The sequence below is a fragment of the Syngnathus scovelli genome, chromosome 6, assembly GCF_024217435.2.
Source record: "Syngnathus scovelli strain Florida chromosome 6, RoL_Ssco_1.2, whole genome shotgun sequence".
Classification (NCBI taxonomy): domain Eukaryota; kingdom Metazoa; phylum Chordata; class Actinopteri; order Syngnathiformes; family Syngnathidae; genus Syngnathus; species Syngnathus scovelli.
The window spans coordinates 8153607-8178898 of NC_090852.1; the positions used below are offsets into that span (position 1 = coordinate 8153607).

Below are 25292 nucleotides of genomic sequence, written 5' to 3' on the forward strand. Positions count from 1 at the left end.
ACTATTATTATCATAAAAATGATAATTATTTTTGGTGTTCTTATATTAAATAATGAGAAATAGACTCATAAATGTTGGAAATGAGTGTGTTGGAAGACAGACACAAACATATTTTGATGCAGACAGGTTCCTTTATTTCTGAAAGTGATGACATTACAAATTTGCTGTCAATATAAGAGAAGGAAAAGGGAGTTGATAGAAAACCCACATACAATGGCACCACTAAAGTTTGATATTATTTCACTGAGTCATCACAATAATCGAACACCATTGTGACAAAACCCAGGCTGTTAAGATGAGTAATCAGTGGAGTATATCTCTGATGCAAACATACACATTGAGGTCTGTGCAGCTCGCAGTTTGCCAAAGTCCATCTTTAAGAAAAAAAAAGTGCAAGTTATTACAGCATTGTGTTCGTAGCCAACTTTGATCACTGTGTTTACTTACCGGTCTCATCAATTTCCACACAGTTACCAGTCGATGAGTTTGGCTCTGAACCTGCTGTGTCAAAGTTAAGGAAATCTTCATCTGAGCCATCAGTCCATATGTAGTCAGAAGTCTGGAATACAACAAAAAAGTTGAATAAGGGACACAAATCTGAATGGTATTTGTTTGCCTTAATGCAATACGTTTTGATTGAACAATATTTGAATCAAACAGTAACACGTAAACTGCTGCTTCGATTTGAGATAGTGTGGAGGTCAAGATTGCGTGATTACAAAGAACGTTGATGAATTTTAAGTGTACTATATTGAAAGAAAAATGTTTCGTTTTTATAATGTTACATTGATTGTTTTGCAGTTGAATTCAAGTCCTGCCAGTGCATATTTGACAAATGGTGGAACAACATTTGTTCCAACGTGTTTTCTTGTCATTAATTGCTCAACTCTATATGTCGTTTAATCTGGTGACAAGACAAGAGTCGGGAGAACACTTTCATTCTCCATTTGTCAAAAATACTTTCACTGAACACAAGTGACTGGATTCAATCAGAATGTTTGTCCTGGTCAATATCTTACCAAAATTGCATCATGGAGTCCAATCCAGCCCTCCGTCGCCTCACCATTCGCTCGAATCACTTCAACAATAAATGCATTTTCCAAGTCATTGTGGATGGAGGCCAGATTTCCACCAAGAATGTTGCAGACGCTCTGAAGGAAAAAGAGAATCAGAAGTTAATTTCACTCATCTAGATCTGTCAGACAGTTTGCAAGGTATATATTGACTCTGGACCAAATTGTTCAGTCCGTAGAAGGATCACTATTCGTAATAAAGCGACATCACAACTATTTTCTTGCAAACCTCTGCATCAGCAAAAGACCTCGGTTCATCTTCGTAAATGTAACATTTACAGTCCAACTGAGTCCAGCCTCGAGGGCAGCTATTGGCTGCAGCACAATGGTTGTTTTGGGAGCAAAATAAGACATTTTTAGCAATTCTGGTGACAATAGTAGCAATAATAATAATAATAATAATAATAATAATAATAATAATAATAGTTCATTTGCAATATGATTCAGATTAACCAACCTATTTTTGGAGTCAATTTGGCAGATTCCTTTGAAGAAGAAAGGCACATTGTTAGAATCTGACTGCCGAACATTTACAGACAAATATACTGCAGCTATACATTAAGCACCATAAAAAATGTGTTCAAAAATGACAAGATTAGAACTTACGACTCCACTGAACAGTCCACTGATTCCACAAACGAGGAACAACAGGTGAAGAGCAAATGCCATCTGGAATAGGGAAAGAAAAAAAAAACAAGCAAATATTTCTGTCAATATATACTATGTCAGTTTTTCATTTGCATCTAACTATGTGGAAAATGGAAAAATGCAGTTAAAGTTTCAGCAGTAGGATAGGAAATTGTGTGAAGTTACCTTTGCAGTCGTGATGCTTGATACTGACAAGTAACACCAGGCGCTTTATATATGGTCGGTTGACAGTTTTGGAATGTGTAAGGCGTGTATGACGGCAGTGTCACCCATGTCAAACAAACAAAACAAGATTATGAGTTCCTGTTAGTCAAAAATGCAGCAACTCAATTAAGCAGAAGAAGCTGTTTTGCAATCAAGCCATAAAACTGCTGAGTGAAAAATTGGGCTGTTTTTAACTCAGCATTAATTAGGATGTACAGGTTAAAAGTTAGTCACTGGCAACCCAAATAGAGCACTAAGAAATACTACCTCCAAAAATCTTGGTAAAATGTACAACCACAACTGGGTCGCTAAAAATTTGTACGGGATACCACTGAGCCACGTTTTAAAAAATCTCAATCATTTCTTATTAAAGTAAGAAACTTTTGGCCCTACTTTGCTGCAAGAGTCGCTACACTTGAAGAAAAACAAAAAACAGTGTGAACCGAGTCTTTTAACTTGGTTTTCATCTTACTTGATTGATGTTTTAGGTAAGAGGTTTTAAAATAAGCTTATCCAGATAGGCAGCTTTTTTCGCCTTAGTGCACGTCAAGTATGAAAAGCGCGAACCGGTGAGACTGGTTTCAGGACTAATCTTAAACTTAAATGCAAAATACATTTATATAAAAAATTGTCAGTACATTTAATATCTCTGAAGCACTTTCAGTCAAACTGCTACAGTGGCAAGTGCTGTACATATGAGGGAAAACAAGTACAAATTAAGATAGGTAAAACTGCAAAAAATGGTTTCAAAAATATATACGTATGACAAAGTAAAAACAATGTTATGGATAAAAACAAGATACATGCTACAATAAATCTGCATCTTTGGTTTTACAAATGTTTTCATTTCAAAGCCCTAAACTGAGCAGAGTTGTCTAACCTCACGAGGTAGTACAGTCCACAAAGTTGGTACTTGACTGTAAAAGGCTTATTCTCTGAGCAACTTCATACTGAGTTTTTGAGCTTCTCCCCTCCAAGTGCACAGATGGCATGAGAACATAATGTCGGCAAGTTCCTTTAAGAATCAACTTGAGAACAGCTCAAATATGAACAGGACTCAGGTAAAATGGTCATAACTCCACAAGTAATGCCCCAGTAAAAATCTGAGCTGCTGCATTTTAGACCAACTGAAGACCTCCAAAGTGTTTTTTTCTGCTAAAGTGCTGCAATAAATCTAGCCTTACATTCTCCATACTGAGAAGATTGGTATGATCTTAGTTTTGTACAGGTGCCCTGTGAATGAAATGTGCCTATGAATGAAATTTTCCTCACCTTGCCTTGATGTTTGCATTTTTATTGATATGTTCAAAGAAACTGTGAAATGATCCAAATTAGGACTCAAGTTTTAAAGGTCCAAGTACTACTTGGTTAGTAAACAGCCAGAATCTCACAGCACCCAGGACTGCTGTAAGTAGTATTTTGGTTTACCCTAGCACCGTCCCACACAGGAGGTAAAAGAAAAGAAATGAAAAAAACATACTGTTATTACCTCTAAACTTATTACCTCAAAACATGTTCTAGAAAAGCTAAAAGTGAGAGGCCGGCACGACAATAACCCGTAAGAATAGCATGTCCCCAAAATGAAAAGAAGCAAAGAAATATGGTGGATGCCAAGGTAGTACTGGCAGCACTTCCCCAGTGACCATATCCACCATAAAGGTGTTTTTTGTTGCCTGATTTAAATGAGGATTTAAATTCAAATGAGTTTCATTGAATTAATTAGAAATTAATGACAACAGATATATATCCATGGGGAGCACGTCTCATGCTTTGAGAGGCAATTTTTTTGTTACTGTGATGCGATGTGTCAGGTAGCCCAAACAATATGGATGGATAAATGTGTAGCTAAATTCAAACTTTACCCTTTAGATTTCACTTTACTCCAGTTATTGTTAAAGACAAATACAAGTAAAAAGTGATGTCAAAATGAACCCTGGGAACAGGCCACAGTTGACAAGCACAAGCACAATAATTATCATAGCTGAGATAATTCAAGTGGATCGCCCGCATAACGATCAAACAACAAATTGACGTTACAGCTTTCAGTTCTTTTGACTGGCCCTATGGAATTCTTATGACAATGGCTTTACCGGCAATTATGAAAGCTCCTGAGTGCGTCATCAAATAATTGCACTTAGTCAGTCTTTAGTTGTTAGTATGAACAAAAAAAATAAAAAAAATTAAAAAATATATATTTATTTATTTATACGTACATACGTACATACATACATACATACATACATACATACATACATACATACACACACACACACACACACACGCGGACACACATATATGTATATATATATATATATATATATATATATATATATAAAAAAACACAAATCTAGATTTGCACAATTTCCTGACCACCCTTTTGTCAAGTACTAAATCGGTGTTACTGTATTAACTTATTTTGGTGGTCAAGCTAAATAGATTTAAAAAATTAAAAAATTAAAAACTTGGTGACACACAGGAACCCGTTGTTACCTTATAATTAAGGCAAACGTTATAATTAAGGTAAATCCATCATAATAACTTCCTCCCGTGACGATGATGGATGCTTTCACAAAAGACAGTGATGTATCTCTGGTGGCTATCCAAAATATCTGGCTTGTCAGTTTCACAGTAAGTGCTTGCCAGTGTTCATTTTGACAGCACATATTTGATTGAAAGGACATTGATACATGCACACGCTGGACAGAAATCAAGTGCCAAGAATACTTTTTTCTACAACGGCAACAGAAGATAGACACATTTAATTAATTCATGATAATGAAACGTTGCATGGTGTAGTTCTTTAAATAATTTTGGCCCTTTCAGTCCTCCATAGCACGCATTGTGTGTGTGTGTGTGCGCGCGTGCCAGTGTGTGATAAAAAAATATATTTTGTCAGATTTTTGGCAGTGTTGACGCACCACAGCATAATACTGCCTTCCACAGTTACTGTATCAATTACACCTCGAAGGAGGTAAAACAAAACAAAACAAAACAAAAAAAAACACTAAATCCTTCAGCATTACCTTTAATGCCTATATATGATTCTCAGTGACCAGGCCAAAAATAGTCCCATGAGAAAAATGAGAAACTCCCTGTGATGACAGGTGTTCTGCATAAACATCCCCTAGTTGTACTATGTTCATTTTGTTTTCGCTTGTCGATTATTTTTACTGGTTCTTTTATCACAAACAAGATATTTAGGTTGCATTACCTGACATGTTTCGGCTTGTACTTCGGCCTTGATGAACACTCTGATGAAGGTGGAAGTACATGCCAAAACATGTCAGGTAATGCAACCTAAATATCTTGTTTGTAATAAAAGAACCAGTAAAAATAATAAACATCCCCTCTCACGATCGTGTGCCCAGAAAGTCAAAACCCAAAGCAGAGCTACAACATGATAAGCGCAAACACTTGGATTTGCATCTGCTGTTTGTTTGTCACAATGTAATCAATCTTGAGTGTGTTTCATTATCAATAGAAACATACAGTATCGTTATGAAACTGATATCACATTAGATATTGCAGTCGGAGTTTGGAGGGCAAGGTCAAGCGACTGGAGTGCTCAAGAATTTGCAATGTGGTGAAAACGTTATTGTGTTACAAAGTTGAACCAACAAACCTCACAGTGAATATTTGACAAATGTTAATATCTGTGTTCTTCTTTCATACAGTATCTAACTCTACACCTCCGTGCTTTCATCTGGTGATAAAACGGAGTCCAGAGGGCTTATTTGGCAAAAGGTCTTCTAAATGGACAGCATTTATATAGCGCTTTTATTTACACCACGTGGTGCACAAAGGGTTTTATCACATTCACCCATGGGAGGCTGCTACCATGCAAGGTGCTGCCAGGTCTACACTGGGAGCAAATCGTGATTCAGTGTCTTGCTCAATGACACTTCGACATGGTCACTAGGGTTGAGCGTCGATCCTACAACCTCAGAGATGAGAGGCGAACACTCTACCGCTGAGCCACGCCTCCCGAGTTTACTTTAACTGAAATAAAAGTGACAGAATTCAGCCAGGAGCCACTGAGCTCCGTCTGACTTAAATACGAGCAGCGTAGGATGTTTGCTGCTCAGTGATGGTGTGCTTGTGGGTGTGATTGGTTATTGGTCTCGTTGTGCCCAGAGACTGACCGATGACCAGTTCAGGGTGTGATCTCCCATTCGCCCAATGTTGGCTGGGATAGATTCAAGCACCCCCCGTTACCCTGAACAGGATGAGCGGTATTGAAAATGGATGGATGGATGATTCAGTCAAAAACTTTTCTGTCAGTTAATGTTTTACCTGAACTGCATCGTGGAGTCCAATCCAGAAAATCGGGAAAAATTCAAAATCCACCCTAATCAAAATAAATTCAATAACTGTATCATTGCCTGCAATGTATACGCATGAAAATCAAAGGTGTGGTGGGGATGATGGGTACGGTTAGAGGAATTTTAAACATACATACTAATGAAGCCTCAATGTGACAGGTTGTTTTTCTGGTGGAATGAGGAGTACTCAAAATGCATCAAAGCAGGGGGAACCACGCCAAGAGTGCTCACTAATCATTTACTTCCCAAAACCAAAAGACAAATAAGACACTCATATCAAGATTTGAAATGGTAAACAAAACCCAAGATAAACCACAGCATGACTTGGGGATGTAGCAACAAAACCCGAAGCAACAAACACAATGAGTTGGCTGTTGGTTGTTCTAAGTAGTTCTAAACTGATTCTTGACTTGAAACAAAATGCAAACCATTACAAGATGCTCTTATCTACACATGTAGCAATATTAAAAAAAGCGGCACTAAACAATAGCAGTGTTGTGTCCTTTACAAATGACTTCTTAAAATGAACATCATCATCATGAACATTTGTGAGAGTATGCACTGAATGAAATGAATTGACTGACTGGTTTGTCAAGAGCATTAGCTGCAAGACAAAGCCTCCTAGTTAAACAACAGGGCACACAATGTGACAAGCACATGTCAACCATTTTGTCAGAAGACGATCCAACAGGATCAGTTGCATGCCAACCAATAATTGTCTCCATTGTCAAAGGTTGTTCATTCTATCTGTCTCCGAGCCGATGGAAAATTGTGATGGGTGTGTCATTATTTATGAGGTAAATGTTCCTAAGCCTGGTAGCTCGGTGGTGCACTGGTTAGTACGTCTGCCTCACAGTTAGGAGGGTGAGAGTTCGATTCCACCTCCGACCCGCTCTGTGTGGAGTTTGCATGTTCTCCCCGTGCCTGCGTGGGTTTTCTCCGGGCACTCCAGTTTCCTCCAACATCCCAAAAATGTGCTTGGTAGGCTGATTGAGCACTCCAAATTGCCCCTAGGTGTGAGTCCCCACAGGGACATGGAGCTCAGCAGTCATCGGGCAGTAGGCGGGGGACACCCACAACTGGTTGCCAGCCAATCGCAGGGTACACAGAGACAAACAACCATCCACACTCACACCAATGGGCAATTTGGTATAAATGTCATCCCCCAAAAAGCCCTTAAATCCATAGATTTTTTAGTAGCACCAATATTAATGCTGATATCATTTTTATGTACAGATCTATTACATATCTAGGTGCCAATATTCAGCTCACTCAAGTGTCTCTACAATTGTCTACATTTTAAATTTAAGTCGTTTTTGCAAAAGCAACATTAAAGAGGTTTGTTTGTGTTCGACACATTCTTGGCAATAAATTTAAACATCCTAAGTTTATCAAAGAAGACCGTCTTTAGCAGTGGTTTGCATTGTGGTCATCTGTGTCCATACAGTGTTGTTATGTTATCTCTTTATTAATTTTTTTTTTTAAATCTTGTGTTAAGCAATATACACAGTAAGTTTGTAAGTACGTAAGGAGTGCGTAAAAAAGACAAACATGCATATTTTGATGCAGACAGATTCGTTTATGTACTTGACACATTTGACTACACATTTGTTGTCAGCAATAGTTAAAGGAATAGGAAAGAAAAAAAAAGTTGAGAATAAACCCAAAAAATACAGACACCAAAAAAGATTGATATTGCCTCATCATGATTTCAGGAACAGATCATGGTAAAATGAGTAATTATTAGTGGAAACGGTGTGCCTCCTGGATGCAAACATATTCGTCTTGGACTGCACAGTCAGCCGTTTCCCAAAGTCCAGCTGCAAGAAAGATGGAAATGAATACATGTTAATTACAGCATTGAATTCTTATCAATCTCACAGATTTGGTCACTGATTTTACTTACTCGTCTCATCCATCCGTACACAGACCCCATTAGCGTTATTGGGCTCCCCTGTAGCAAAGTTGCGGAAATTCTCAACTGTGCCATCAGTCCAAATGTAGTCACCATCCTGAAAGACAAAGTTACATTTCAAGTTAAACATGACGACAGCACTTTGCATGTGTTGTTTGTTTGTCACAAGGCAATCCATACATTGTGTTTCAATGGTATTAGAAACACACTGTCATTATGAAACTGAGTCAAGCTAGAGTTTGAGGACAGAGTTTGGAGTACAGGGTCAGTTTAATTGTTGTTAAATATCAATTTTTTTCTGAAAGATAATTTGATTGAATGTAAAGTTGGATTTATCCACCAAACTATCCATATTTGATATGGTCAAATTTTAAGCAGAGACGGATGACATTGTGGTTTTTCAGCCTCATGAGATCCTAACCCTGCATTGCCAAAGACTCTCAACTTGACACCTCCTTACTTTACGATGGTGACGATAAGATGGAGTCTGTTGGACTAAGTGATGAAAATATTTCTACTGAACACAAGAGAACGTTTGAACTGGTCAGTCTTTTACCATAATTGAATCATGAAGTCCAATCCAGGCAAAGTTAGGAGTGTCAGGATCGGTATCCTCTGCAGCAATCAATTGTTGAACAATTGCGTTTTCCAGGGCATTATGAATGGAGACCAGATTTCCACCAAGAATATTGCACACGGCCTGCAGGGGTGGAGGGCTGATGGATGAACACGTTCAAGATACACCAGGAATATTTTAATATTTAAATAAAATATTTAGCCACAATGTCCAATTACCAGACGGATGGTAAGAGCAGTAAATTATTGTCATCCATACCTCTCCATCTGCAAAGGTCCTTACTTCGTCTTGGTAAATGTAACAGGAACAGTCCAACTGAGTCCAGCCTGCAGGGCAGGTGACGTCGGCATTACCTTTTTTTTTTCCAGAGGAAAAGGAGGCATGTCAATCAAATCAGGAAAGCTACTTGTTATCTAACTAGAAAACGTATTAATGAGTCACAACTACAAACCTTTTGCAGGGAAAGACCACTATGAAGAAGAAAAAATCATGGTTAAGACAAGACTGAACATTGGCACAAATGAAGACACCAATACACCAAAGACCATCGTAAATTGTTGAAGTCAGCGAACGACACTTACGACCCCAGTCAGCAGTCCACTGATACCACAAAGGAGGAACAACGAGCGTAGAGCAAATGCCATCTGTATAATATTGAAAAAAATGTCCTATTTCTAGCAATAAAAATTGGCAGATCATTTTTTTTTTTACCTTGTGAATCAAGAAATTAGTAAATGTTAAAGAGCCTCATGAAACTGAGTTTGAAAAGTTACCTTTGCAGTTGTGATGTTTGATACTGACGATGCCAATGGCGATCCCTTTTATATGTTCGGTTGGCTATCATGGAATGTTCAATGTGTCACAGAAACCTATAGACTAAAGCAAAACCCGTTTATTATCGTTAATCTTTCACACAGATCTTACATACAGATCTTTCAAACATAAATGGATCTTAAGTAAACTGAAACCGTAAAGACTAAACCCCACAATTAGTATGTAAAAACATGTCATCCAAACCAAAACTCGTTTATTATTGTTATTCTTTCATTGATAAACAGGTTTTGGAGAGCAAAGCCAACTCAAACATGGCTGCATCGGTTTACCAGCAAAACTAGAGCTTTGACCTTGCGTTGATACTGACGGAATGCGCACCTCTGGTTAAAATTGTGAAATACAAATTCTAAACAAATTCTAAACAAATTCTAAACAAATCCATCCATCCATCCATCCATCCATCCATCCATCCATCCATCCATCCATCCATCCATCCATCCATCCATCCATCCATCCATCCATCATCTGTACTGCTAGTCCCCAAGTTTTTTCAATTTTAGGTTTTAAGCAATAGACTCAGTTTAAAAAATACATGTAAAAATGACAAACAAATAAATTTTGATGCTGGAAAAAAAGCCTTCATTTAATATAGAAATGCTGTCAGTAACATTTGAAGGAATAGAGAAGAAAAGCAGATTTGAGCGTAAACCTAAAACTACAACGACACCACTTAAGTTTCTCTCTTTGAGTCATGATTATGGAAATTCATTGTGACAGAAGGCAGACGATGGTAAAACCAGCGATTAGTTGAACAAACGATGCACATTCTTGATGCAAACATATGTTTGAAGATCTGTACAGTTTGCACTTGTCCAAAGTCCAGCTGGAAGAAATATGGAAATGTTTTTGTATTGCAGGACTGTGTCCTTAGCAAACTTTAATCGTTTCACCTACCAGTCTCATCCATCAGTACACAGTCACCATTACTGCTATTGGGCTCCCCTGTACCAAAGTTGCGGAAATTCTCAACTGTGCCATCAGTCCAAATGTAGTCACCATCCTGAAAGACAAAGTTACATTTCAAGTTAAACATGACGACAGCACTTTGCATGTGCTGTTTGTTTGTCACAAGGCAATCCATACATTGTGTTTCAATGGTATTAGAAACACACTGTCATTATGAAACTGAGTCAAGCTAGAGTTTGAGGTCAGAGTTTGGAGCACAGGGTCAGTTTAATTGTTGTTAAATATCAATTTTTTTCTGAAAAATAATTTGATTGAATGTAAAGTTGGATTTAAGCACCAAACTATCCATATTTGATATAGTCAAATTTTAAGCAGAGACGGCTGACATTGTGGTTTTTCAGCCTCATGAGATCCTAACCCTGCATTGCCAAAGACTCTTAACGTGACACCTCCTTACTTTACGATGGTGACGATAAGATGGAGTCTGTTGGACTAAGTGACGAAAATATTTCTACTGAACACAAGAGAAAGTTTGAACTGGTTAGTCTTTTACCACAATTGAATCATGAAGTCCAATCCAAGTAAGGTTGGCTGCAGCAATCAGTTGTTGAACAACTGCGTTTTCCAGGTCATTATGAATGGAGACCAGATTTCCACCAAGAATGTTGCACACGGCCTGCGGGGTGGAGGGCGGATGGATGAACACGTTCAAGATACGCCAGGCATATTTTAACTCAGAGCCACAATGTCCAATCACCAGACGGATGGTAAGAGCAGTAAACTATTGTCATCCATACCTCTCCATCTGCAAAGTTCCTTGCTTCGTTTTGGTAAATGTAACATGAACAGTCCAACTGAGTCCAATCTGCAGGGCAGGTGACGCCTGCAGTACATTTTTTTTTCCAGAGCAAAAGGAGGTACGTCAATCAAATCAGCAAAACTGCTTGTTATCTAACTAGAAAAAGTATTTGTGAGTCACAACTACCAACCTATTGCAGGGAAAGACCACTTTGAAGAAGAAAAGCACATGGTTAAAATAAGACTGAATATTGGAACAATTGAAGACACCAATACATCAAAGACCATTGTAAATTGTTGAAGTCAGCGGGTGAGATTTTCACTTACGAGTCCAGTCAGGAGTCCACTGATCTCACAAAGGAGGAACAACGAGCGCAGAGCAAATGCCATCTGTATAATATTGAAAAACGATTCATATTTTTTCGCAGTAAAAATCAGCAGTTCATTTTCATTTGAATCAAGAAAGCAGTGGACACTCGGGAATCTATCTATCTATCTATCTATCTATCTATCTATCTATCTATCTATCTATCTATCTATCTATCTATCTATCTATCTATCTATCTAGTTGCATGAAATTTAGTTAGAAAAGTAGGATGTAATGTTACCTTTGCAGTTGCGATGCTTGATGCTGAGAATGACGATGAAGATTTGTTTTATATGGTGGATTGGTAGAAATAGAATGTTCATTGTGTCACATGGCACAAGAAACTAAACAAATTCACCAAAAAGAGAACAAAGAACATTTATTTTTACTATTCTGTCATTGACAAACAGGTTTTGGACCGTAGTCACTGATCTTTGGAACAATTGAGTGGAATTTATGTGAATAAGAATGCGTAAATCTGACGTGGCCTACTCACAGCAGAGTGGGTTGTAGGTTTGTACCCAGGCTCTAGCCTTCGTTTTTGAAGATTGAATCTTTAGGGGCTTAGAGGGAGGTTCTGCAGCTTTTCTAACTCTAAGACCATCAAGCACAGGCAGATGCCCCTTAATATTTTTGGATGCTTCAACTATCAGAGATTGTCCACAAGGGGATGATGTGAATACCTACCCATCTAATGGAGGATGGTTGCTGTGGTATATGGTTTTTGCTGCTTCGCTGGTCTCCAAAAAACACTCGGTGATCGGTGGCTGTTTCCCGACGAATAAGCACTTCAGAGACCCACGGCTGATTGGGAAAAGATTTTATTCAACCGATGTCAGAGTGAAGTCTTTCCAAAAAGTTGAGTAGCCCCAAGGCATGGATGTAAAAGCCCAAGAGAGAGAGCGAGCGAGAGCGAGCGAGCCCGCGCTAGAGCGAGCCCCCCCTGGAACGAGCCCCCCCTCTTGTCAGGCCCGTAGCTTTTATACCTGACAAGAAGCTGATGTCACGGCTTTGGGTAACAGCTGTAGTTTTCAATCTACTAGTTTACTTCAGTCCTAAAAAGGAGATCTTGACCAGCGCTGTTGGTGATGGACGACAACAGCCACTTTACCTTATTATAGGATTGCACACATTGCTGCAACTGAATTCTCCCTGGTCACGGACAACTGGCCCTTCTATCTTCTACTAAGTACTTATACACTACTGAAACTAAAGCTTCTCTCTACAGCGAAAATAGTTTGATAGTCTTACTGCTACAAGTGGATCATCTAGTGCAACATACAGATACGCATAAAGTTCAAAATTCACTTCATTGCCCAGGGCACCTTCCCTATTGGTTCCAACTTTTGCATGCTCTTGCCTTTGAGCCGCATTCTCTGTGCTCGGAGCATCATAATCTATGGACCCCTGACATTTATAAAAACAACTGCTTTACCCTATCAGACGATACCAGATTCATCTCCTTAGGGCCATTCAACTTCAAAACTTGTGACTAATCAATCTGATCAAGTTTCCTTGACAAGATTACATCTGGCTTTTGCTCAAAATCTTGAACTGAAAAATTGTGAAAGAGTTCCCGGCCTCAAGATTTAGGTGTAATCCTAAATATTCCATAGGTTTTTGTTCTAGCTCTAGGAACAATTAGATGACCAGTGGCAAAGGACCTCAGGATATCAGATAGCCCATTGAGACATTTAAAAACTAGTAAAAGAACCTTAAAATAGTTGCAGAAACAAAAATGTTGGTGGTGAGTTTCTGGCAAGTTCTCTTCAAAGCAAATGGCCCTATTCCTATTGTTCAACTTGATGCTTCCTCCTGGAGAGACCTTTTCAACAATAATTTTTGCGAGGCTTTGTCAGTAGTTCCTCATGGTTGATTAATTACACTTCAAAAATAAATGTGCATTTTTTTTTATCACCTTGCCACAACTCAAACCAGAAAAATGAACCAATCTCACTCTGAAAAAAACAATTTTGGTTTTCCCCATCTAAGTTTGTATAAAGAACCAGTATCTGACAGCAAAGAACTTTTAATAAAGCCAAAGTAAAATCTAACTTTATCACTTTCAAATATTGCTTTCAAATATTACTAGCATAAGTTTTAAATGATCTTCAAATAATTGTTCATGTGGCGACATGGTGGGCACCGGTTAGCACGTTCGTCTCATAGTTAGGAGAGTGCGAGTTCGATTCCACCTCTGGCCCTCCCTGTTTGGAGTTTGCATGTTCTCCCCGTACCTGCGTGGGTTTTCGCTGGTCACTCCGGTTTCCTCCCACATCCCAAAAACATACTTGGTAGGCCGATTGCCTGCCTGTCAAGAGAAATTGTATTCAATAAAGAAGAGAGGGGGGGATAGAGAAAGCGACAGACAGAGAGACAGAGAGAGAGACAGACCATGCCCGGAACACCTCCCCAGGGAGGCGTCCAGGAAGCATCCTGATGAGATGCCCGAGCCACCTCATTTGGCTCCTCTCAACGTGGAGGAGCAGTGGCTCTACTCCGAGTCTCTCCCGGATGACCGAGCTTCTCACCCTATCTCTAAGGGAGAGCCCGAACACCCTGCGGAGGAAACTCATTTCGGCCGGCAGTATCCGGGATCTCGTTCTTTCAGTCACAACCCATAGCTTGTGACCATAGGTGAGGGTAGGAGTGTAGATTGACCGGTTAATCGAGAGCTTTGCCTTTTCTCTCTCTTCACCACGATGGACTGGTACAAAGTCCGCATTACAGCCAACGCTGCACCGATCCGCCTGTCGATCTCACGCTCCATCCTGCCCTCGCTCCTGAACAAGACCCCAAGATATTTGAACTCCTCCACTTGGGGCAGGATGTCCACGCAATGTTGTAGAGGCGTGTCACCCAGGACAGCCCCACAACATCCAGAGCCTTTAAGAACTTAGGGCAGATCTCATCCACCCCTGGGGCCTTGCCTCAGAGGAGTTTTTTAACTACCTCAGTGACTTTGACCCCAGAGATTAAAGAGTCCAGCTAGGAGTCTCCGGTCCCTGCTTCCACAATGGAAGGTGTGTTGGTGGAATTGAGGAGTTCTTCGAAGTATTCTCCCCACCGACTCACGACATCCCGAGTCGAGCTCAGCAGCACGTCATCTCCACTGTAAATAGCTTTGACGGTGCACTGCTTTCCACTCCTGAGATGCCGGATGGTGAACCAGAATAAGTATACCCACACCTGCTCGACGCCTCTCACCGTGGGTAACTCCAGAGTGGAAGAGAGTCCAGCCCCTCTCGAGAGGGCTTGTACCAGAACCCAAACTGTGTGTGGAGGCAAGACATAGACTATGACTAGTTGGAACTTTTTTGCCTCGCACACCAGCTCGGCCTCTTTTCCAGCCCGAGACGAAAGCATTGATAGCTGTTTGTTACACTCGATACAAATCATTCAAATTCCAAATATTAGCATCATACATAACCATAAATTTTTGATGTTGGCTATTTTGAAAGTAAATGTGTAAATGCACTAATGTACAAATATTAGCATCATACATAACCAGAAATTTTTTATGTTGACTATTTTAAAATTAATGTGTTACATAATATCTGTGAAGACTCTCATGAAATTGCTGTGTGATAAATATCTGTGAAAACACGAAAAATATTTGGATGAAAGTTTTGGGACGGGACTCGATAAGCAAGACTGCTTCCACCCGTTCCGTTTTCGGCAAGTACGAAACGAACTCTAAGCTTTGTAAAGAAAGTGTGACTTTGATGATGTCTGTGTACAAGCTGAAATAAACAAAAAAAAAAAAAAGAGAGGTGACATTCCATGTCCCAAGAACCCGCTTCTGCAGCCGGGGTCTGGACCGCCAAGGTACCTTTGTCCGCCGCCCAGCTCTCTTTGCACCAGACCCCTTTGGCCCTTCCCACTGGTGGTGAGCCTATGGAAATAGGTTATTATTCTGTTTTTGTTATTTGAATAAAAGCACAGTTTAATTCAAGTTGACTTGGATTTAAATAATGATGCAACACAGAAGCAAAGGCCATTTTTGGTTGATATGTTTGGTTTGCTGCGGCTAGTCACTCCTTCCAGGCAGAGATGTTTCACTTAACGAAAACTTTTTTGACTGAACAAAACTTTAAACTTAACAAAATGTTTTTTTGCATGGGTCTGCGTTCAAAATTCATTTGTCTTCTTATTTCCAGCTTGGAGGTACTCTGTGCTGGGAAACCCAACAAGTATTTTTCATGTCATCCACCCTGTTTGTTTTTACTTGACAGGTCAATTGCCAGTAATTACTCACCAATGAGGAAGTATACATAATTTGGTAAGTCATGTGATTAAAAAGCCAACCAAACAAGGTAGGAAAACAATGAGTACTCGCTTGAATCTCTTTGCCAAGAATAGCAACGTTAATTTTGTTTAGCAACATGGGTTTCTCCCAGCTAGTCCGGTTTCCTCCCACATTCCAAAGACATGCATGTTAGGCCGATTGAACACAACATATTGGATCGTAGGTGAGAGTGTGAGTCAAGGTGTCCTCCACCTACTGCCTAAAGTCAGCTGGGATAGGCTCCAGCATGCCCACGACTCTTGTGATGGCTGGATGGATGGATGGATGGATGGATGGATGGATGGATGGATGGATGGATGGATGGATGGATGGATGGATGGATGGATGGATGGATGGATGGATGGATGGATGGTTAAAGGTTAATCAAGCAGATACATGACAATGCTGCAACCCTGATTAAAACAGGAAGTCAACCTCAAAAATGTCTTTACAATATGTTGTATGTGTCTCTAAGATGAGGACGTTGATGGATTTGCGTATGAATACCAATTAACAATAATGTGAGTACAGTACAGTGCAGTAAAGTGCATGGTTAAATAGTACAATAAAGTACAACTGAACTCACTGTCTTGCCCCTGTGATTTAAAAAATTTTTTTTTTACGATAAGTCATGGAATGCATGCGCCTTATAATGCGGTTTAAGTACAGAAAAGCCCCCGCAATTGAGTCTGCGACTTTTAACTCAAAGCGCCTCATGATGCGGAAAATACGGTACTATTGTGTTTGCGGAATATGAGTAAAGTGACAAAATTCACCCTTTTTATCCATCTCTGGGAGGGGGGGCATTTTGCCAATTGCTGTCGACTGAAAATGACGTCACAGTTCCCCACCTAAGCAACAGTGCTGTCATTTTCTGTCAACAGCAAGTGGCAAAATGGCTGCACCTTGAGTAAATGAATAAAAATGGGTGAATTTTGCCGCTTTACGCATATTCCACAAACACACTTGTAATCAGAACAAACATTAATCAGTGTTTCAAGTTGAGTTGAACTGCAGAGAACAAGATTACAAAGAAATAGAAATAAGAAAGGATGTCGATTTTGTTTGAACTGCATGTACAGCTTGATGTCGTCTATGTCAGAATGCGGAACATGAAGATTTCAGATTTAAAAGCAGACATCTCCATAGAAGATGAAAACAACATTTAAAAGTACTGTGAAAATGGCATGTGGGAACAAGGCTGACAGTATACAGACAATCTGAGTCAGACAAGAGATAATTGAGCTGGCTCGGTCGCATACCAACAAAACCAACAATTATCTTCACTGAAAGAAAACAGTTCCTTCTTATCACTTTGACCTGATGGAAAATGTGTGTGTGCTAATATAATTGAGGCAAAAGTCCCTGAGCGTCATCCAATACCAGTAATTAATCTGTTACTCCAATTCACCTCCTGTTGTGATCATTGTGCCAAATTTAGCGAATGAAGACTCAGGTCAAGAAGGGGACATTTCTGGTAAATGTCTGATGATCTAATGTAAAGTTATGCTGGGGAATTTGTGAAACGTTTGTAAATTAGTAACTTTCTATGGGAATTAACTGGAAATGGGGGTGGGGGGGGGGGGGGCTGTTAATCTAAACAAACTTTATACAATATATATACAATATTTTTTGTCATAAGCGAACAGCCGTGAATAGTGACGTTTAATTTTTGCAACTAAAACAGTATTTTTAATTATAGCTCAAATATAACTGCCCCATAAAACAAAACATTTATCAAAGACTGTGTTATGAAAATAGTTTTTCACTTATTTTTCACATGTTTTAAGTTTTAATAATAACAGACAACTTATAACTCCTGTTTAAGATGTTCAGGAGGCAAACATATGATTACACTCATGTAAATTTAAGGTATTTCATACAGTTTGTTCAATGTGATCTGACTTCAGATATGAATGAAAGGCAGAATTTGTGTTTTTAGAGTTGTTCACATCTGTCTGAGTGGCTTATATTTGGTTATTTTGTCATTTGAACAATAAAGACAATTGTGACAATGAAAATTGTTTTATAACAGTATGTATTTGCATGAAACATTTGTAGTTAGAAAATGTCCGAAAAAAAAGTATTGGCCCCCGGGCCCCTTCACTTTATCAAACCTGGCCCTCCTTGCAAAAAGTTTGCACACCCCTGGTGTACGACGAACTGCCGGAAATTGCTGGTTGTTGTGCATTTCGAAAACAAACAAGGAAGCACTCGCCTTCAATTGATATCACAGTTAGATTACAGTTAAAACTCTGCCATGCAAATTGTAAGCCATTTATCAGTAATACAATACAGTAAGCTGGTGGCTTCTCTGTGCCCGGGCTCATCTGAGACGGTCTGACTCACCCCTTAAAATAAATAATAAAAAGACAGCAATTCTCACGGAGATACCAGCTAACTAATTGCAGATACCAGAAGACGATTTTCTCATAATTAAACACAAAGACAAAAGGACGGGCGCAGCCTGATGGAATGAAGTTAGTGAAACAGGTTTAGTTGTGATGCAACAAAATCACTTTAATTGTTAGCTATGACCAGTTCCCAAGTTTCATTTCAACAGCACTTTTTAATTGAGCTTCTAGCTGTGGTGTTTTACGATATATTTAGTATACTCACAATTATATTACCTATAATCTATAGGCTTGTCGTTTCAGTTGGCTACATTTTCAGCTGTTTTTAGTCAATTAGTTGCAGTAAACAAAACAAGGATAACAAACGTTACAAAGAAAGGAACAAAACAGACCACAATAACAACAGTAATAAGATTAGTAAATTCGCTTACTCCCCAATCCTACCCACTTCCTCTACCTTCACATATGACATGATTGCAAACAGTGACCCGATAAATGTTCACAATTAAAGCCAAAATATGATATGTAAAATAATGAATGCATGTTCATAGTTGTCTCAATTCAACTTTTTTATGCACTTCCAATAATTTACAGTGGTAAAGTTTTTTATGTTAAGTTGGGTTGTTGGCATGGGCTGAATGTATCTATCAAATAAACTTGATAAACATCTAACCCGTCTAAGAATAGATTAATGACACACTAAGGTGTTTTCTGATTTGCATATGATTTTGAGATGACTAAAGTGACTCTTTTGTTCAAAATTTGGCAAAGACAGGACAGCAAAAATAATGACTTCTGTTTTTTTTCTTTTTTGTCATGACCTGACTTACATTATGTACAAAACTGTGCTAATTATGAAATGAGCTGTGTCATGACTTGGACCTGATTTGGCACAATCAACATTCTGCCAACATAAAAGGCATCGTTGTTGGTGTCCGAGGCATCGAGCATCACAACTGCAAAAGTGACTTTAGATGTCATCTCACAACTGCAAAGGTAACTTTCGATATCAATTTTCAAACTCACTTTCACATGCATTTTCAGCATATATTCCATTTTTTGTTTTACATGCTGATGTAAATGTATGGCTGATATTTATTGTTCGTATTTTTATTTCATTGCACAGATGACATTTGCTCTTCGCTTCTCGTTCCTCCTCTGTGCGATCAGTGGACCCTTGACTGGAGCCGTAAGTCAAAAGCTGACTCAAATAAACTTTTTTTTTTGCTTTTGACAAACTGGTGTCTTCATTTGTGTCAATGTCCTGCATTCTAATTATTATCAATGTGCTATTCTTCTTCACAGTGGTCATTAGGAAAGATTACAGTCCAAGGTTGGTAGCCTTCACTCAATTACTTTTTCAAATGAACAATTTCTTAGCTTCGTCATTCGTCGTTTTCTTTCTGTTGCAGATAATAGCTGTCCCAAAGACTGGACTCGGTTGGACTGTAATTGTTACATCTACCAAAGTGATGCGAGGAGCTTTGCAGATGCAGAGGTATGTAAGAAAATACTTGTGATGTAGTTGCCAAGTCGAAATCTTACCTGTGTGATGGTCTGAATCAACTTCGTACTCCCTCTTTCCATCAGAGCGTCTGCAACATTCTTGGTGGCAACCTTGTTTCCATCCACAATGACCTGGAAAATGCGTTTGTTTTGGAGTTGGCTAAAGCGGCCGGTAATACCGCGGAATTCTGGATTGGACTACATGACAATATTCTGGTAAAATATGGACCAGCATTGTATGATTGAAATCCTCTCGCTTGTATTCAGTCCAAGTATTTTTGTCATCAAAATTGAATGTGCCCTTCAGACTCAATCTTGACACCAGTTAAAGGGATAATATATTGATTTGAGAACTTCCTGAAAGGTGCTCTCCTCTCACAATGTACTCAACTAGCTGGAAAATAACATTTAGTGATCGATCCCCTGGGAGGGCTTGAGTTCAACTTTATAAAACTATCAATTTCTCTTTCAGGATAACTTGTGATTTTTTTCCCCAATAGTCCACTCACCAACCTTGTCCACCACAATTCAATTCAGTTCAATTCAAAGTTTCTTCAGTTTCTTGATGGTACTATGCTTCAAATCAAGACGGATCATGACCAACAAACAGCAGATGCAAATCCAAGCAGTTGTTATCTTCACGTGTCTGATTCAAATGTAATTTGTCTTCCAGGGTGACGACTACATCTGGACTGATGGCTCAATTAATGATTTCCAGGGCTTTGATGGGACTCCTACTTCTTCAACTGAAAACTGTGTAGAGTACGACGTGCCTTGTAAGTAAAATCAGTAATTAAACTTATTAAAAAAAAAAAGGTTTTTACTTAAACATATCTCTCTTACAGCTGAATTTTGGCAAACTGAGGACTGCCCAGAAGAAAATGCATATGTTTGCATCAGAGATGTGTTCCACTAATCGCTCCTTACCATCTTGTTTTCAGTCATAATTAAGTTGGCTAATCATGAATTTCTAATCAAGTCTTTGTTGCTTCTTGAGAGTGCTTAATCATAATTGAATAAGATATTGGAATGTCAATGTGCATCTTTCTGGTAAATAAAGGGATCATTCTGCATCAAAACGTCTCCTGTCTTTTTATTCACTTCTTCATCCTGTACGTCTATTGCCACTGGTTTGTGTGTTCATCTTGTGGTGTACATGCACTGATGGTGTGGCCATGGACAGAAACCTAATTTATTTCCATGAATCTTGATGACAAACATTCACATGCACAGCCACACCTAGACAATTTAGTGTTCTGGAGTAACCGGACAAAACCTCCGCGGGCATGAGGATAACATGCAAACATCGTGTCGACATTTTTAAAAACAAAACGAAAAATTTAGAGACAGCAATAAAAGCTTACTAAAATGACTAGAAGGGCGCACCGTGCAAGAAGAGATATTTTTAAAATGCTTTAAAAGCACTCAATCTACTATAAGACTCTAGTCTAAATACTAAATAAATCAAGGACCAGCAGATTCGCTAAAAGCTTTTACCCTCCTGCAGTAGTCACACTAAATGCTGCTAAAAAAATGATCATTTGCTTTAACGAGCTGAAAGACAGCGGTGAGCAGAAGAACAGCTGTCATCTACATGTTACTTTTACGTGTCTACATTTTAACTGTGCAATATGGGGGTGTGCAATTACATGTCTTTTTTTAACAAAAATATGGGGGGGTGCCATTATGTACATGTCACTTGTTTGTGTATGTTTTTTTTTGTGTGGTTTTTAGTTTGTAAAGACTTTTAGCTTGTATTTTTATTTATTTATTTTATTCTAGCAGATGCACTGATCGGTTGGCACTTTTAAATTTCGTTGTACATGTGACAATGACAATAAAGATCTACTCTATTCTATTCTATTCTATTCTATTCTATTCTATTCTATTCTATTCTATTCTATTCTGATGCTAATTACCAAGCACTACCCAAATTCCAATACTCATAATTCATGCACTCGAAGGCATGTGATTATCTTGCTATCTAACTTAGTAAGTCTGTAAGTTTAACATCTATTAATTATATACAAAATAGTACATGTTTATGAAATTCATTTGGGATATTTCATTTATGTGTGGTGCCTCACCTGTGATAGCAGCTCAACTGAATTCACTGTTGTTGGAGACTGGTATTGCCTTCACAAAAATTTGCACTCACAGCTTTTAGTCATACTTGACATTAAAACACTTCCAACCCAAACAGTTTCTCAGACTCACGTATGTGAACAGCACAATTTTGCGTCCAATTTTATTCACATAGAAAGATTTAACCATATGAATAAGATGAGTTAGGTTGGTTATTCTTGTCACTCAGCACAATTGTCTGGATTGTCACGATTTCCTCCATTGCACAAATCTTGGAGGCAAACATATGTGTTTTGGGTTGTACAGTCTTCATCCTGCCAAAGTCCTTCTGTAAGAAATAAATCTTGAAGTATGACAGAATAATAGTTTCACCATAGTTTAATCACAGATTTTACTTACCATCATTTATTTCTACACAATCACCAGAGTCATTGGGTTCCAAATTATTGGAATCAAAGTTCCGGAAATTATCAAATGAGCCATCAGTCCATATAAAGTCATCATCCTGAGAGACAGAGTCATCATTTGTATGAGTCACGTGTAAAGAAATAATAAATGCTTGAATTTGCATCTGGTGTTTTGAGACGTCATGGAGAGATTTCTTTAGGGCCGACTCGCCCGGCGAGTTTACCGCGCGCTCGAGCGCTTTAGTATTTGGTATTGAGTATACTTGTATGCTGCAATTTATGATATGATTGAATAAATAATAAATAAAACTAACACAAATTCATGTTGAACCTCTATTGATACCAGTTGTGGCATTAACCACATGATAACATGCCAACGTAAACACAAACAGGGTGTCCCATAGAGTTGTATGTACGTATACATGCTTTTGCAGTCGAGAACTAATTATCCAGGTTTTTTTCCCTTGCAGGTTAAGCCCAGCAGAATTGATGAAGACAGCCCAAGGTGCATAAAAAAATGGAGAATGTACCCTTGAACGCCTAACTCTTCATCTGTTTCCTTTAAACTACTGAGAAGATTGAGTCTAGAGGACGCACTCAATTTGTCAATGACAAAATGCTTGGGCCTAAAAAAGTGACAGGGGTTAAATCTAATATTTTCATTGGTCAATGTTTTACCTGAATTGCATCATGGAGTCCAATCCAGGCTTTTGTTGCACTGTCCTCGACAAGCAGTTGACGAATGATCGCATTTTCCGCATTGTTGCGGATAGAGGCAAGGTTAGCATCTAAATCAATGCAAGCAGCCTGTATGGTAAAAGAGCAACATTTTGATTTAATTCCTTCAAAACTGTCAGGCGTGCAAAGGGTTCTAACTAATTTTCACAAGACTTTATCTCAACTCTTGTGGAAAAGTCCCCCATACCTCTGCATCTACAAAACTCGCTGCAGTGTCTTGGTAAAGGAAACAATAACAGTCCACCTGAATCCAGTCTGAGCTAGGACAGTTAATGTCTGAAACACAATTGTTGTTTTAGGCAGAAATTGATACATGTCAATAAGATCTGGCGTCAACATTGACGTAGCTAAAAATTGGTTGAGTAAAAAAAGGATCGAGTCACAACTACCAACTTTTCCAATGGTGTACAGGTAAAGGCCACTGCACAGAAAGAAATAACAAAGAGAAAACCAGATTGCAGAACACTGACATAAATCAAGACACCAATATATCATAGTAACCAATATAGCAGAATGAATGTTCATTTGAATAAAATCGTGAGATTTTTACTTACAACTCCAGTCAATAGTCCATTGATGCCACAAAGGAGGAACAACAAGTGAACAGCAAATGCCATCTGCAGTAATAGAAACATACATCATACTTCTAACAATTAATATCTAATATAAATATGTATATCTCTTTGAGCCTGTGAAAAAAAATTGTTAGTGTTGAAAAGGTATTTCTAGTCATAGAAAAATACTTTCATTTCTAAGAATTAATACCTGCTTAAAATTTGAGTTAATGTTGAAAAAGTCACATGAAACAACACCAGAAGTAGAAGTTGGCTGTCTTTACCTTTGCAATTGGGATGCTTAAAACCTGAGCGAAAGAAGACGAACAGCTTTTATATACGATGACTTGACAGTCTGGAATGTGTAGACTATGTCAGTGTCATATAAGAAGAGTTCCCACCACAGGAAACTTTAATTCAAGTATGTAACAAAACACAACAGCCTGTTTCACTGCTTTTCTGTTTTTGCAGGCTTGGAACTGACAACATGAGAGAAAGGCATTTTTTTATTTTAAGTTAAGTTGGAATATACATTAACGACCATGTCTGGCTGGTAAGAAGTTGAAAATGTACAAATCTTGTTCGTTTTTTTCGTCCAAAGTGAATTCATAAGTCATAGGAGCGAGTGTTTTGTGTGTTTGCCTGCCTGCTAATGGAGCTGTAACAAGACTTGAGATTTTAGTCGACAACATTTTCCGTATGTTTTGCATTGCTGTCAAAAATAGCGCTGAACACGGCATGTCTGACAAACTCAAGCACACAAATTATCCAAAAGAAGGCAATTGAACCGGATCAGTTACATACCATGCACACAAGTAGAATTGTCTTCACTCTTACCTCTAACATTCCAGCCAATCATGACGTTTTAAGCTGAGTGATGTGACATTGGCTAAAATGTAAAAGTCCTTGAGCGTTCTCTTATAACTGTAATTACCGTTTTTTTGTTCTGTTGTTGAGAATTCCGCTAACAAACAAAAAAAAAGCTAATCCTAGGAGCTTTTTCCTTTCTTTCTTTATTATCCAAGATAAAATAACTGATCTGAACTAGCTGTACATTCCAAATTCTGTTTCTGACCTTGTGGAGCTGGTTTTCATCATCAATCGTGAATATAATCTACAAATGGTGTCACATATTTGAGTATGTTGCAATATGAATACATTTTTGAAATGCAAGGCAATGCAAGTTTATTTGAATATATTTGAAACCTTTTGAAAGGCCAATGTGAAAAGTGGTAAAAAAAAAAAAAAACAGCAGATAAAACCCACAAGTGATAAACATAGAGTTTAAAAAACATCAGAGCCGGAGTTTTTCATTTTATAATTGCTTTGCATGTTGATTTAAGAATGATTCTTTCAGTTTTTCTCGTAAATGAAGACACAAGACCGTTTTTTTAAAACATCGTTTTTTTTTTTTAAGGTGTTTCCAACTCTTGATCCATCTACTCCCTTTAAATTTGGAGTCTTCCTCTTCAAAGGTCTCTGCCAGCCATTTACACAGAAGTGAATTATTGAATTATTACAGGTCAAACTACCCTTACTCACTCGGGTAGGTGGGGCTGCTTCATTGCCCCCAAGGAAAGTGGGTAGTAGCAGGGTGATTCAGCATAAATTGTATTGGGTTAAGCATTTCAAATGAAAATACAGTAGAACCCAGAACTTAGCGTCGTGTTCCAGGGTTATACCATACATTCGCAACAGATGCTTGTCTTTTTCAAA

At 38.5% G+C, this 25292-nt stretch overlaps 3 protein-coding genes across 9 annotated transcripts; 1 reads left to right on the forward strand and 2 right to left on the reverse strand.

Annotated features, from left to right (window-relative positions):
• Positions 1-111: 111 nt before the first annotated feature.
• Positions 112-9383, reverse strand: LOC125971047 (macrophage mannose receptor 1-like). Its single transcript, XM_049723920.2, has 14 exons — positions 9321-9383; positions 9191-9209; positions 8998-9092; positions 8719-8862; positions 8154-8259; positions 7993-8067; positions 2319-2433; positions 1887-1929; positions 1680-1742; positions 1531-1558; positions 1303-1388; positions 1020-1151; positions 448-559; positions 112-374 (listed from the first exon to the last, which is right to left on the reverse strand). The coding sequence occupies exons 1-14, from the start codon at positions 9381-9383 to the stop codon at positions 304-306; spliced, it is 1152 nt and encodes a 383-aa protein (XP_049579877.2). The 3' UTR covers positions 112-303.
• Positions 9092-24640, reverse strand: LOC125971048 (ladderlectin). 7 transcript variants are annotated; one of them, XR_011086953.1, is made up of 13 exons: positions 23577-24640; positions 23416-23443; positions 23210-23298; positions 22963-23091; positions 22277-22382; positions 15477-22205; positions 11886-13955; positions 11605-11667; positions 11469-11487; positions 11277-11362; positions 11033-11155; positions 10468-10573; positions 10126-10396 (listed from the first exon to the last, which is right to left on the reverse strand). XR_011086953.1 is itself a non-coding variant. In XM_068650999.1 (7 exons), the coding sequence occupies exons 2-7, from the start codon at positions 11665-11667 to the stop codon at positions 9599-9601; spliced, it is 414 nt and encodes a 137-aa protein (XP_068507100.1). In that variant the 5' UTR covers positions 11886-11998; the 3' UTR covers positions 9092-9598. The 7 variants fall into 7 exon arrangements, 2 of the variants coding, with proteins under 2 accessions (XP_068507100.1, XP_068507099.1); XR_011086952.1 differs by having other exon boundaries at positions 14852-22205; XR_011086955.1 differs by having other exon boundaries at positions 11886-22205; positions 23577-23639; positions 23861-24593.
• Positions 19138-20871, forward strand: LOC125971055 (galactose-specific lectin nattectin). The gene is made up of 7 exons (XM_049723929.2): positions 19138-19282; positions 19413-19475; positions 19592-19619; positions 19699-19784; positions 19877-20008; positions 20466-20568; positions 20638-20871. The coding sequence occupies exons 2-7, from the start codon at positions 19413-19415 to the stop codon at positions 20706-20708; spliced, it is 483 nt and encodes a 160-aa protein (XP_049579886.1). The 5' UTR covers positions 19138-19282; the 3' UTR covers positions 20709-20871.
• Positions 24641-25292: the final 652 nt, after the last annotated feature.

Bases quoted from the DNA above. Each gene is read 5' to 3' on its own strand.
- LOC125971048 (XM_068650998.1), bottom strand. From the start codon at position 11,667: ATGGCATTTGCTCTGCGCTCGTTGTTCCTCCTTTGTGAGATCAGTGGA. The intron at 11,156-11,276 runs GTATGGATGACA...TCCACCCCGCAG, and splicing joins GGAACTTTGCAGATGGAGAG to GCCGTGTGCAACATTCTTGG. The intron at 10,574-11,032 runs GTAAAAGACTAA...TTTGTCTTTCAG, and splicing joins GACTTCATGATTCAATTGTG to GATGGTGACTACATTTGGAC.
- LOC125971047 (XM_049723920.2), bottom strand. From the start codon at position 9,383: ATGGCATTTGCTCTACGCTCGTTGTTCCTCCTTTGTGGTATCAGTGGA. The intron at 8,068-8,153 runs GTAAGTAAAATC...TCTTTCTTGCAG, and splicing joins TGTACGGATGGATGAGACGA to CTGGACTTTGGGAAACGGCT. The intron at 1,389-1,530 runs GTTGGTTAATCT...ATTGTGCTGCAG, and splicing joins CAAATTGACTCCAAAAATAG to CCAATAGCTGCCCTCGAGGC.
- LOC125971055 (XM_049723929.2), top strand. From the start codon at position 19,413: ATGACATTTGCTCTTCGCTTCTCGTTCCTCCTCTGTGCGATCAGTGGA. The intron at 20,009-20,465 runs GTAAAATATGGA...TTTGTCTTCCAG, and splicing joins GACTACATGACAATATTCTG to GGTGACGACTACATCTGGAC. The intron at 20,569-20,637 runs GTAAGTAAAATC...TCTCTCTTACAG, and splicing joins TGTAGAGTACGACGTGCCTT to CTGAATTTTGGCAAACTGAG.